Below are 13,250 nucleotides of genomic sequence, written 5' to 3'. Positions count from 1 at the left end.
TGGCCTCCCACTAAATTTTTGAAAGTTGCACTGGACTGGCCGAGGCGCAGGAAGCAACCCTCGAATAAAGGCAAAAGGAGCAGAAAAAAGTTGTACCTCAAGTCACCTTGGTTGACTTTTACTTTTCCCCCCCAGGATGGCCGGCTCAATCAACAAACCCAAGAGTATGACGTCTTTGCGAGAGAAAACCGACCGGCATTAACTGACAGCATCACAGAGCCGAAGTCCAAGAGGACGACCGTCCGCCTCCGCCACAAGATCGAGAAGGCGTCGGCGGCCAAGCAGAGGAAGGAGAGAAAGCGCGCCAAGCAGAACCCGGAATGGCGCTCCAAGCTCAAGAAGGACCCCGGCATTCCGAACCTGTTCCCTTACAAGGAGAAGCTTCTCGCCGAGATTGAGGAGAAGAAGCTGCAGAAGCAGGAGGAGGCGCAGAAGCGTCGCGAGATGGCAAAGGCCGCCAAGGCCGGCGGCGCCACCGAAGGTGCGTCGACAGGTCAGGACGAGATGGCTGATGTTGGGGACGACGACATGATGGTTGAGGACGACGATGACGTCGACGAGTCAAACCCCATGGCCGCCCTGCTGGCGAGCGCGAGGGCCGCCGCCGAGACCTACGAGAAGGACCTCCGCGACTCGGACGATGACGACGACTCGATGGACGACGACTCGGACGACTCGGACGCCGCCCCTGAGATTGCCGTTGGCAACGCCACGTCCCGTAAGGCGTTTGACAAGGTCTTCAAGAACGTCGTCGAGCAGGCCGACGTTATCCTCTACGTCCTCGACGCCCGCGACCCGGAATCCACCCGCTCCCGCGACGTCGAGCGCAGTGTCATGGCCGCCGCCAGCGGCGGCAAGCGCCTTATCCTTGTCGTCAACAAGATCGACCTCGTGCCCCCCAAGGTCCTGAAGGACTGGCTCATCCACCTGCGCCGCTCCTTCCCGACGCTGCCCCTGCGCGCCTCCAACGCAGCGCCCAACGCCCAGACCTTCAACCACAAGGAGCTTACGGTGCAGAAGACGTCGGCCGACCTGTTCCGCGCCCTCAAGTCGTACGCCGCAAGCAAGCAGCTCAAGCGCGCTGTCTCCGTCGGTGTCATCGGCTACCCCAACGTCGGAAAGTCCTCCGTTATCAACGCTCTCCTCGGCCGTCTGAGCGGCGGCCGCGGCGCTTCCAAGGCCTGCCCCGCGGGCGCCGAGGCCGGCGTCACGACGAGCATCCGCGCCGTCAAGATCGACAGCAAGCTCACCCTCCTCGACTCCCCCGGTATCGTTTTCCCCTCGGCCACCAACAGCACGACCTCCGGGCTCGTGTCGCTCAAGAACGCCACCGACGCCCACGCCCACCTCGTGCTGCTCAACGCTGTGCCGCCCAAGAACATTGAAGACCCCATCCCAGCCGTCACGCTCCTCCTGCGCCGGCTGTCAACCACCCCGGATCTGCTGCAGAAGCTGACCGACACGTACGACCTGCCCCCACTGCTGCCGAGCCGCGCCGACGGCGACGTCACGACCGACTTCCTGGTCCAGGTGGCGCGGAAGCGCGGCCGCCTGGGCCGTGGTGGCATCCCCAACATCAACGCCGCCGCCATGACCGTTGTCACCGACTGGCGCGACGGCCGTATCCAGGGCTGGGTTGAGGCTCCCGTCTTGGCCGTACAGGGCTCCAGCAAGGAGACTTCTGCGCCGGTCGGCGATGACGTCGGCGCCGCCGACCAGAAAACCATCGTCACGGAGTGGGCTCAGGAGTTCAAGCTCGACGGCCTCTGGGGCGACGACGGTGCGGCCGCCGCAGACGATGAGGCGATGGAGCAGTAAAAGGGGGCAACGTGTGTGCTGTGAGGGTATGGTAATGAGTTAGACAGCAGAGGGTGGTGTTGGTACATGATATCAGATAGAAGCGGTAGAGAGATGTCGTGGCTTTTTTTGCACCATGGGCCTAGCTGGGCTGTGTTTCTCAACGTCTTTGTTTCTTTTTTTTTCTAACTCAGGCGTTTCGGGGCGGTCAAGGGAAAAATTAAAAAGGGAAGGTGGGTGACGATTTAGCCCGTTGTCCTCGTTCATATATGCATATACACCTTTACGAACTGCCCTTGGCGTATCATCTCTGCAACGACCTGGAATGTTGATGTGTGTATGTTTCAGTTGGCTCGACAGCGTCGACTGATTTGCAAGGTCAATATGGATCAACACAGCACCGAGACTTTAAGAGACCCTCATCTAGTGCCTTTGATTGTTTTCTGGCTGTTAAGCTCAGAACCAGGTAACGTTCGCGCGATGCTGCCGCCTTGCTTGCAACCCGTTCATCCTTTAGCTCGGTCGTGGGCTTATCGCGTTTTAAGGCGCCGTTTCGGGTGGCCACGTGCGACGATGGTGAAGTCCCGTCATGACATTCTGAGTCTCCTAGGCCAGGTTTCCGTGAGTCTGTTTCTGTTTCTGGCCCCGAATAACGCTCTCGCATGGCTGGCCATGGTCACCCCCTGAAGTCTCAAAGGTACGGAGAGAGAGAAGTGTGACGAGCCGTTGGGCGCAGGAGTGGGTGGGCAGGGTTTCGTTCTCGTCGAGCGGGTTGCCAAGGCTTTCTCTGGCCAGTCTCGTTCCGAGCCGAGGCTGGCGTGGATGCGGGAGCCACTGGCTTCTAAGATGCCTCCTTGGTCTCAGCGGCGAGTCCTGTGATGCAGATGAGCACCAACTTGTTTCTGTGACCCAGGATATTTCCAAGACTGACTGACGTGGGGCTGCTCGAGAGGGGCGAGGGGGGGGGGGGGGGGGGGGGTTGAAGATATCGTCTCATATTATCAATAACGGATGGAAAGATTATCTCGGCTTATGGGCTAATTAGAGAGATAACGGAAGAGAGAGAGAGAGAGAGTATGCCTCATATTCCAAGTCCGGTTCAGCTAGAATGTTGATTGCGAAGTAAAGTATCGAGTTTGATGGGTGCTATTGCTCTGCGTTTCTCATGAACACATTGCCAGAGTCAATGGCGCCGGACTTGCTAGCGATACAGTAGTGGATGAAAGTTCAAGTATTTCGAGCCACCCCGGATTCACCTCTTATCGCCTACTCAACCAATCTGAGTTCTATGGTTACCTTGTGGCATTTGTTGTGGCTATGCAGCGCGATGAAGACGGGGTTGGTCCCCTGGACGGGGAACGGAGACGGCCGAGTGCATGAGGATGGGCCGTGTGTTCCAGCTTAGACGACCCCAATATCATACGGCACCACGGTGCTTTGATATCTGCCAGGAGTCAACAGGAGCAATGTGTAGGGAACTGAGGAAAAGCTGTCTAGAGTCATGGTTATCTTTGCGTCGGAGAGTGGTGTTCGTGATGCTAGTGGTGGGACACCATACCGTTGAGGTTAGGGTTAAGGGAAACTTAACAACTACCATTTAGGTAGCTTGTTAGAGAGGGATAACATCGACTACTGAAGAACGTAGAGTCTTTCAGCCAATCCAACCCAGACGGAAAAACATAAGTGACACACGGGCTGTGTGTATATAACTTCACGATGTATAATGTCACACATCGCAGTTTGATATACAGACAAACGAGCTCAGGAAGAACACGAATGCAAACAGTCGCCGATTGCGAAACAAGTCGTTGGTTCTATGATCGGAAGCAATCTGTCTAGACTTGCCAACAAGCATCCTCTGTTTTCTGTTAAATACGTAGCCCTCCCTTCCATGTGCGTGATAATGACATGAAATGTGCTAGGCAGACCATATTGTCTTCACTTTGACCTCACTGTCTCCAAATCTTTTATCTTACCTGATCGAAGCGGGTCGTGTGGTAAACCATATGTGCCCGCCTTGAGAACCTTCCCTGTGGGTATGGTTTTTCTTTTTGGCCTTTCCGCCCATCTTTCTCACACTTATCTCCTTCCAGAAAGCGTCTGCACGTCGTCTCCCATCTCGTCCATCGCGAATGCCAGTCTGCATAACAATTACGCGCGATGACGAGATCCAAGTCATAAGCTCGACGTCGACGTCGAGATGAATACGATCAAGATCAAGGGTTGCGAGACGTTCACGGCCGTTTGGCTCCACGCCAGCCCCGGCAGGAGAGTACCAGACGAACAACATTCTCAACCAAAGACCTGAGACGCGGTATGAAGTGCTGGCTGCACGGGAAACTCTTGGCCAGGCTCCTTTGAAGTTGGAAGAGGGGCAGTCTTCCCACACCAACAACCCCCGAGACGCCGACGACAGCAAGCGACGAAAGGCAATCGACACCAGACATCCCGAGACGATTCAAAGAAGCTCAATGAAGCCCCTGAGTATTGTTGCCTCATCCGTTAACAACTCTAACCGGCAGTCTCAGCTGCCTGTCGCCATGGACAACCCCGGTCCGTACGAGTCCAACGACGACAGAGCTGGTCATCAAAGGCCCTTCACTTTCGGCCAGCTCAGATACGATAACCATGACCGACTTGACTATAGCGATAAAGCTTACGTCGGCCCAGACCGCCCCGGAAATGACAAGCCGGATATCCGTTTGCTGTCAGCGCCAAACGAAAGAAACCACACCGGCTCCTCTTCTCATCGCCCGAGAAGTCGTTGCAGTGACAGATTCAACACACACAGCAGCGACCACTTTGGCCAGCCGAAGTATCCGAGGCAGACGCCGGAAAGCGATGCGCCCCAAAGCTTCTTAGGATTGGGCAGAAATCCTAATCAGGTGGAGGAGATGCGCTCCTCGGAGTCGGCTGGAAAGCCAAACGACTCTCGTCTGCACGACATCGACTACCGAAGAAGTGGACCGCCTTTCGAAGGCAAAGTGAAGATGGGAAAGGAGGAGGCCGCACTACACGAGATCACGACCATGGAGTCATTGGAAGGAGACCGCTTCCACGAAGACAACATCTGCAACCAGTGCGGTCACTTTGGCCACTGGCTGGGCGACTGTGTCTTCCCGGACGACGAGGGCTTCATCATGGGCTGTCCCATCCACAACGCAAAGAGCCACACCTGGGACGACTGTCCCGATGCGAAAAAGATGACTATTGAGCGCAAGATCATGTACTTCATTGTTAGACGAAGGAACAAGCCGGCAATCCGATCGACGCAGCCCTGGATCGCACTCGTTAAGCTAGCGTTGCAACAGCGCTTGGAGGACCACTGCTGGGGGCCTTCGGTGTGGACGCAGGAGTTCGTCATGAAGATGGTCTGGGGGCCAAAAGCTGGTCACCCATGGCTCAACTTCGTTTACGGCCGGCAACTCATATCCAGCCTGCCCAAAGACCCGGAGACCATGGAAGACCCCGGAATCTTGGTCGAGAAGCGCTTGTTGTGGGGACAGGTTCACAAGCCCAACTTAAAGGGAGGAGGGTTTAGCTACGGTCGTTAGCCGGCGGGATTGAAGGTTCTCATAGCTCGAGGTCGAAATCATCTTCTCGATAACTGTTCCCGAGCGGAGAAGGTCAATCAGCGTGACGAGGAACGAGGATGACGACTCGAGGACGGACAGAAGAAGATGCGACGAAGAACTGAGCTCAGGTGCAGAAAGGCTCAATGCCCGAGTCTCTTTGGGGGGGGGGTTGTTGTGAGAGACAGTCTGTTGTTGCATAAGTTTGTCTATCTGGAGTAGTAGTAATTGGTGCCATCACCATTTCCCACCCAGATCAACCCAATCTAACCCGATGAATGTGGTGATGCTTTTTTCTTTCTTAGAGGTGAATCTAACTCAGGAGCACCCCCTGTCAACAGATCGGACATAAAAACTAGCCCCCGCCAAATTTGATTGCCCTAGCAGACGCAACCAATTAGACACGCAAATTCCTAGCCGGTCATCACCTTGAACCCGGACCGTCCTTCGATCAGTGTAACTCTTAAGGTTAGGTACCTACCTAGGTAATAACGGTGACAGAAAGCTGTGGCCGCCCGAGACCTCCGAACCCCTTGTGCCCCCCTCCGTCTCCCTTGTCCCAGAGGTACCTTTTCCTCCCATCATATACTTACTTGCGTCAACCTCCCACCTTGACCGTCTTCACCGCGTACGTCAACAGCACACACGCCGCGCCGCTGCCGCTAACTCTCCCTGCTGTGACGACCGCCGAGAGATTCTGCAAGCAATAGATGCCGGCGTCATGAATGGCCCACGAGCGGGGAGGCGATCGCAGTCTCCTCTGTTCCTAGTTCTCGTTGTTGCTCTCCTCTTTTTCGCCGTGACCGTCGAGGCGTCCTACGGTGACCGGTTGCCAGAGTTCCGAGAATGCGTTCAAGTTGGTACCTCCATATGCGCCGCGTGCGCAACCCGCTCTGCCTGAGAGGTCCCTTCCACGTCCCGCAACTGACATGTCCCTTTGCACTGCTCCCCAGGTCTGTCACGATGAGAATTGCGCCCCAGGCAAGGAGGCCACGCCAATCCGTACGCCTCCCAATCCTTCCCTTGTTCGCTGGTCGCACACGGGGGCTAAGAAGCTAACACATATCCGCAACCGCAGCCCTCCACCGCCGTCTACTGTTCTGGTCCTGCGCCTCCGAATGCGATTACACGTGCCAACACATAATTACGAAACAGCGCATCGCCGCTGGCGAGCGCGTGGTCCAGTTCCACGGCAAATGGCCCTTCTACCGCTTCCTTGGCATCCAGGAGCCCTTCAGCACACTCTTCAGCCTGGGCAACCTCTGGGCCCACCACGACGGCTGGCGCAAGCTCCGCGCCGTCCTCCCGGCCTCCTACCCGCTTCGCCCCTGGTATGAATGGCTCGCCGGCGTGGGCATCGCCTCGTGGACCTTCAGCGCCATCTTCCACACCCGCGACTTCGTCGCCACGGAGCAGCTCGACTACTTCGCCGCCGGCGCGAGCGTGCTGTACGGGCTATACTACACCGTCGTGCGCATCATGCGCCTCGACCGCCCCACGCCGCGCCGGAGGTCGGTCTTGCGCGCGTGGACTCTCCTATGCGTGCTGCTGTACGCCGGGCACGTTGCCTATCTCAAGGGCGTACGCTGGGATTACACGTATAACATGACGGCCAACGTCATTGTTGGTATGATCCAGAACGTCCTCTGGCTGTGGTTCAGTTTCAGGAAGTACAGGCAGTCGCGTAGGGGATGGGCCATCTGGCCGAGTATCGTCGTCGCCAGTGTTATCACGGTCATGAGTCTGGAGCTCTTCGACTTCCCGCCATTATGGGGTGCCCTGGATGCGCACAGTCTGTGGCATCTGGGCACGATTCCGCCCACGATACTGATGTACAGGTAAGTCTGCAATGCCGATTCCGGTTCGACAAAGAGGAAGGGAAACATTTTGCTGACCCTGTCACAGGTTCATCGTTAAGGATGCGCAGGATGACATGGCTGGAAGCGAGCGGCTCAAGTCTTGAGTAGGTAGTTGGAAGACGCCCGCCGCAGTGGACATCAATGCCTGTTTCTGCAGGAGGATGCGGCTTGCCGGGGCGAAACGAAAAGCTCGGAATTTGACACATCGCCACCCGCCGGACTTACCGGTCTGGAGCGTCGTTAGATGGAAGCTACGGAGCAACGGAAAAGAGATGGAGAAAAGCACCACTGTATACAGCAGGAGATTGTGCAGGCTAGGCATGTGGTGAAGATGTAATGGTCTATTTTACCATGTTCTCCGACCCTCATTAGGCCGGGGTAGTAGAGAAGAATATGTAACGAATATGACGGTTTCCAGTGGCATCAGCAAAAGTGTGGCATCTTGTTTCCGGCCCACGCAATCTCAAGACTCCTTCCTATAGGTACGCAAGCAATTTCACAAGCTAAAACATCCCCTTTCAGGTTGTTCGTGCATCATCGCCTTATACGCCAACGATGGCGGTCTCACTCTGGAAGACCTGGATGGCGCCGTCGCCCCAAATGCCGACGACGGACAAGAGGAAGCCGAACGAGGCGACGGCAGACTGCACGAGCTGTGTCTTCCTGAAGCTCTCGACCTCGCCGCGGACCTCCTCGCCGTTCAGCGCCTCCTCCTCCTCGATAGCAGCGGCGGCAGCGGCCTCGTCACCGCTCGCACTGCCGGCGCCGTCGCTGTGCGCGTCGCCGAGAACCTCATAGCTGGCCTCCATGCGCGCTTCCTGGCGGGCGAGGCGGGCGGCCTTGCGGGCCTCCTCGCGCTCACGACTGGCCTGTCGGCGGGCAGCAATGGACTGCTTGGATGACTCGGAGGAGCTCTTGAGGATGTAAGGTGTGATTTGCTCGGCGAGGCCCGAGGTCAGGCAGAGGACGGAGGAGTAGACGAGGTAGGGATGGCGGAAGGCGCGCGGCGAAAGGAAGAAAGCAAGAAGGAACGAGGTGGCGGAGACGCCGGTCAGGATGCGCAAGCGGGCGGTCGCGCCGGGGTAGAGGTTCTTGAAGGCGCGGAGGGCGTCGGATGCGGAGGGGAGGGAGAGGATCGAGGGAACGGTGACGGTCGAGAGGGAGTATGACAGGCCCTGATGCGCAGTGTTAGTGTAGGTCCAGTGGTCGAGAGGACGAAGCGCCTCGCGAATGGGAACCGTCGGAACCCTGGAGCTCTGAGTGCGGGGGAAGAAGGGGGGTGATGGGAATAGTGGCGTCACTGATGATCCGACGAGCCAAGCTCTGATGGCGGAATAGGGAAGCTCGGGGGCGATGACCACGTACAGTCAGAAGACCGAGGGAAACAGTTCCCACGAACTTCAGGAGAGAAACTCCCTTGGAAGCCATGGCGGCTGGAATGGTTCGGAAGCTTTGGGTGTGGAAGGTCTTGTTAAAAGCTCGATGGTGGGAAGGGCAGGATGGCGAGTCGAGATTCCTGAAGCTGACAGCCTGAGATGGATGTTGGTTGAGTCGGGGGCGCCCGTCGCTGACGAAGGGGAGGGACGGAGGTGCTCTTTGTTGGACCTGGTCTGACCAGTGGCTTGAGCTGGGCCAGTTAGGTGTTGGGAAACGGGAAGGTAGAAGAACGAGGCGGGGGGTGGGCGATTTGGCCGGATTGATTGATGCTTCTGACGTTCCCGCCTTGCCGCTCGCCGCTTGCGCGGGAATAGCAGAAAACAGAGGGGCTGTTCTTGTTTCTTTCGGGGCGATCTGGTTGGCCATGATTAAGTGGATATCTCTGGTGGAGCTTCCGTATGGGGTAGGCTGAGCTTAAATTATCCGTGCACTTGCACTGGGCACTCTTACCTCACGCCTCAAGCTGTACCGAGGTTGGATAGTTGCACAGGTTCTTGCATAAATCTTGGGCATAAGCAAAGTGCGTACATAATTACCGTCACTCATTACACTTCCCCCGTTTCCCCAACGCCAAACAATCTGCAATCAGTCGCGATCTGCTTTTTGTGTGGATCTGAAGCATCCACAGTTTCGAAGTTCATATACGCCATCATTGCCACCATAGTGTACTCTGTCTGGCCGCCCTGACTCTGCTCCAGATGTCATCTCGGCGACAGACAACTCCAAAGTTTTCTATGATCTAACGTTAAGGAGACCTCGTCGTGCAGCACTTTATCTTCAAAGTCACTAAGAACGTAATGCATATGATACCTGCAGCTCTTACACATTTCTGTGGCCCTAAATAGAAAGAAACAAAGTATTCTAGGAGCTGGTACTGTGGTGACATGTGAGTTCTAAGGGCCTTTGAGAACGATAACCCCTTTCTTCCCCAAACAAGTATCTCTTCAGCTTAAACTAAACAGTTGGTGCTGGCTCTTCTGGTTCCTCAAGCGGCCTTCTGGCATAGATCGTCCACCTGGTACCAGTTAGATATAGAACTACCAAAGTGCAAGCTGATGTAAAACAATGTTGGAATGAGAAAAGAAGTAAAGAGAACAGTAAGGACACAAATACTTACAGAGGGCTGTAGGCATGTATGCTTTTGTCTTTCAGATCTTTCCTGACATCGATGAGAAAGACGTTGACTTCTTCCCTGGTCCATTCAAGACATCTCGTAAAAGGTCCCATACTAAAGCCCTCGATGCCCTCCAGTAAGTTCTCCAAGCACCAGCTTCCAAGTTCCCGATAGTGTGGATCTTTTGCCCAAGGATTGATAGGCCACTTGTACTTAACAATGGTCACATCGACGAACCCAATCTCATTCAGTATGGGCACAAGACTTGGCACATCAATGATGAGTCGGCCCAAGATCCTACCGCATTCTTCAAACTTATCGACCCATTCCGAGAGAGCGTGTTCAGGAGTCAGAGTCCCATCATCACACTCAGGTCGAAAGTTGCCCTCAAACAACTCAACGTAACCGCCAGGTGTAAGGCCGCTAGACGCGTCAGCTTGTAGTGCTCTTGAGAGATCTAGAAGTGACTTACTTGTAGATTTGCTTGAGAAACTTTCCCCAGTTGGCAATGCTTGAAGTCATTGCACGGGTGTGAATATAGTCAAAGGGTTGGCTGTACATCCAGGGCTCCTCAATATCGTCAACCTCGAATTTTACATTAGGTGGAACGCTGAGACAAATCAGTAAGCAATAAAAGATAATGACAATTAAGCCATACAATGCAGTTGGAACCGGGGTGAGATCAACACCAATGACCTATGTTACATTAGCACAATCCACTCTTCCAATACACAACGGACTTACCTCAGCTTCTGGATGCTCTTCCCCAAAGTCAATGGCCCATAACCCAGTGCCCGTTCCAATGTCAAGAACGCGTTTCACACCAGAATTTTCGTCATTCGGAGGAGCAAGACCCAGCTTGTAGTTAAGTGTGAGGAGAAAGATGTTGTGCTGCAAGTCTAGGCCGAGTGTAAGAATAGGCTCCAACACACAGGCATTCCGACGTACCTAGTCTATCGTTTTCCTTCTCGTCGTTGGGATAGGCGTATTCTCCTTGATTTCAGTACATGACCACGCATAATATGGACACAAGGAAGGGAGCTCACTGCCATCCTTATACTTGTGGTAAGTCCTTCCGTTCTCAATGCGGTGTCTGAGGATCGAACTGGCCAAGCTTGCGCTTGAAGACGCCACGCTCTGGATTTATTAGAAGCGAACCCCCTACATAAAAACCAGGCCAGTAGTGGTTTTCTGCTTACAGTCGCCATGTCAGACGCAGCGTCATCTGTAAGCTACATTTACCGGTCAGTAGTGGCCCAGCTGCTGGATTTTCCCCAAGATTCCTTACATCGTCATCAGCCACAATTACAGGGCCGGTGTTAAGAACAGTGCCATTGGGAGCTGGAGGATCAATGGCGGGCGCAGGATCATTGGCAGATGCCGCGTTGGCTTGGTTGTCGGCCATCGTAGCATCAGTCAAAGACCAAGACACAGGCGATCAAATTGAGAGGGGTGCGTTTGAAAGGCGACGAAAGGAACTGAGAGTTAAAGGATGAGGACCATTTATCTCTCTGACAAACAGATGCTACCCCTCTTCTTGGCTGGAGACGATCATGCAGGTTGGTTACAGGGGGCGCTGCTTGTTCATGGATATTGTTTGCTTCCAACAAGCGAGGGTCCCAGACGTACGGGGAACGGCGGCACTCTCCTTAGACGGAAGCCACAAGATTATGGAGCATGGGCGGATTTTGACTGGGAGCAATCCATCTTTGATATCCAATTGCCCGCCCAGCCTTTAAACCATGGGTCTGGGCCGGCGCACCAGACCGATGGCCTAAGACTGTGACCGCACCTCCGGGGGCCTGTAATTCGACATGCCAGACCCAAACAATATCGGTATTTTGGATACACTTTAAAGTGTTTCGGTAAGTCAGCATTCTTCGTCCCCGAGGACTCATTGCTCCTCTTGGAGTGGTTTTCTCGCATGGATAAAGTAGCTGTTTGGTTAGTGAGAAAAGAAATAAGCGGTGAGTCGACATACAGGTGGTGAGAGTGGTGCAGTTTGAAAAGTAAGAAGTGGAAGCCGGCGACTCACACTGGAATGTACGCGTGTATTCCCCTATCCTTCATATCCTTCCGCACGTCGATGAGGAACATGTTGACCTCTTCCCTAGTCCAGTTGAGAGCTCTAGTAAAGGGGGCCATAGTCCAAGCCTCGATGCCCTCTACGCAATTTTCATATTGCCAAAGGCCAAGCTCCCGAAAGTAAGGGTCCTTAGGCCAAGGGTTGATTGGCCACTTGAACTTGTTGACGGAAATGTCAACGAAACCGACTTCTTTCAAGAGCGATGGCAAGAAACGGTCACAGTTGATGTACGGGCGGCCGAGGATATTACAGGCCTCCTCTACCTTCTCAACCCATTTCAAAAACGCACAGTCTGGTTTCAGGGTCCCGTCGTCACATTCAGGTCGAACATGGATTTCTTGCATTTCGATGTAGCCGCCAGGGTTAAGGGATCTATCCAGCCAATCGGTTAAAGGGGCAACACAGGTACAGGCTGGTACCACTTACTTGAAGCACTGCTGGAAAAACTTTTTCCAGTCGGAGATGCTTGAAGTCATAATCCGGGTATGGATGTAATCAAAGGGAAGCTGGTATGTCCAAGGCTCCTCGATGTCATCAACCTCGAACTTGACATTGGGCGGGACGCTGAAAAGAAGTCAGTAATACTGCCTCGAGCAAGTACGGGCAGGGGTTGCACAATGTTGTCTGAACCGGAGACAAATCCACGCCGACTACCTGTGGCATGCTTAGTATCCGCTTCTCTTTTTCTCGCAACACAATCATTACCTCTGCTTCGGGGTGATCTTCGCCAAATTCGATACACCAGAGGCCAGTGCCAGTACCAACATCCAGGACTCGATTCACATTGGAGCCCTCCTGAGCTACAGGGGCAAGGCCGAGCTTGTAATGAGTCGTGAGGAGGAATAGATTGTGTTGCAGGTCTAGGTGGTTGTGAGAGGAGACAGAAGCGAGTAGGTGGGGGGCTCAACATACCCAACCTGTCATTTTCCCTCTCGTCATTTGGGTAGCTGTATTCTTGTTTTGTGAGGTTTGGTCTGCAGCCCATGGGTTTCTGGGAGACTCACTGCCATCTTTGTACCTGTGATACGTTCTGCCGTTCTCAACGCGGTGGTTGAGAATTGAACTAGCCACGCTCGTAGTTGAGGACGCGATGCTCTACAAAGACACGGGTAAGCAGGGCTTTGTGATTCCCGGTCGGAGGCATGCACTCACTGATGCTCTGTCGGATGAAGTATCTTCAAAGTCGTCGGCATGCTAGGAACATGGTCAGGGATGCGGGGTTGTTTAAGGGAGTGCTTGGTAGGTGCTCACGACATCGTCGGCCACGATGACGGGGCCGTTGTCGGTGGAAACGTCTTCTTGGGTGTTGCTCATGCTGGGCGCCTTGAAGATCACTATGTTCAATCTAGTCACCAAAGGATCTAAAATTCGATAAGGAAAAGCGA

General features: G+C 54.5%; 5 protein-coding genes across 5 annotated transcripts; 2 read left to right on the top strand and 3 right to left on the bottom strand.

The window, feature by feature from the left end:
* Window positions 1–136: 136 nt before the first annotated feature.
* CH63R_11789 (GTP-binding protein) lies at window positions 137–1,818 on the top strand (the record flags this gene model as incomplete). The annotated part of the gene is made up of 2 exons (XM_018306763.1): window positions 137–164; window positions 218–1,818. 2 exons carry the CDS (start codon window positions 137–139, stop codon window positions 1,816–1,818), a joined length of 1,629 nt encoding a protein of 542 aa, XP_018153604.1.
* A 2,139-nt stretch (window positions 1,819–3,957) lies between these two features.
* On the top strand, window positions 3,958–7,332 carry CH63R_11788 (Mn2+ homeostasis protein; the record flags this gene model as incomplete). Its single annotated transcript, XM_018306762.1, has 6 exons — window positions 3,958–3,971; window positions 4,019–5,346; window positions 5,843–6,225; window positions 6,323–6,472; window positions 6,525–7,207; window positions 7,275–7,332. The coding sequence occupies 6 exons, from the start codon at window positions 3,958–3,960 to the stop codon at window positions 7,330–7,332; spliced, it is 2,616 nt and encodes an 871-aa protein (XP_018153603.1).
* Window positions 7,333–7,770: 438 nt separating this feature from the next.
* Window positions 7,771–9,031, bottom strand: CH63R_11787 (uncharacterized protein; the record flags this gene model as incomplete). The annotated part of the gene is made up of 2 exons (XM_018306761.1): window positions 7,771–8,403; window positions 8,594–9,031. 2 exons carry the CDS (start codon window positions 9,029–9,031, stop codon window positions 7,771–7,773), a joined length of 1,071 nt encoding a protein of 356 aa, XP_018153602.1.
* Window positions 9,032–9,619: 588 nt separating this feature from the next.
* Window positions 9,620–11,184, bottom strand: CH63R_11786 (Methyltransferase domain-containing protein; the record flags this gene model as incomplete). The annotated part of the gene is made up of 9 exons (XM_018306760.1): window positions 9,620–9,680; window positions 9,783–10,202; window positions 10,252–10,389; window positions 10,438–10,475; window positions 10,524–10,678; window positions 10,728–10,769; window positions 10,826–10,916; window positions 10,979–11,011; window positions 11,068–11,184. 9 exons carry the CDS (start codon window positions 11,182–11,184, stop codon window positions 9,620–9,622), a joined length of 1,095 nt encoding a protein of 364 aa, XP_018153601.1.
* Window positions 11,185–11,673: 489 nt separating this feature from the next.
* On the bottom strand, window positions 11,674–13,179 carry CH63R_11785 (Methyltransferase domain-containing protein; the record flags this gene model as incomplete). The annotated part of the gene is made up of 8 exons (XM_018306759.1): window positions 11,674–11,716; window positions 11,815–12,237; window positions 12,292–12,429; window positions 12,467–12,519; window positions 12,571–12,725; window positions 12,783–12,960; window positions 13,018–13,059; window positions 13,117–13,179. The coding sequence occupies 8 exons, from the start codon at window positions 13,177–13,179 to the stop codon at window positions 11,674–11,676; spliced, it is 1,095 nt and encodes a 364-aa protein (XP_018153600.1).
* Between the last annotated feature and the right edge of the window lie 71 nt (window positions 13,180–13,250).

This window comes from Colletotrichum higginsianum, chromosome 8, assembly GCF_001672515.1.
Source record: "Colletotrichum higginsianum IMI 349063 chromosome 8, whole genome shotgun sequence".
Taxonomy (NCBI): domain Eukaryota; kingdom Fungi; phylum Ascomycota; class Sordariomycetes; order Glomerellales; family Glomerellaceae; genus Colletotrichum; species Colletotrichum higginsianum.
This window is presented reverse-complemented; position numbering and strand designations above follow the sequence as displayed.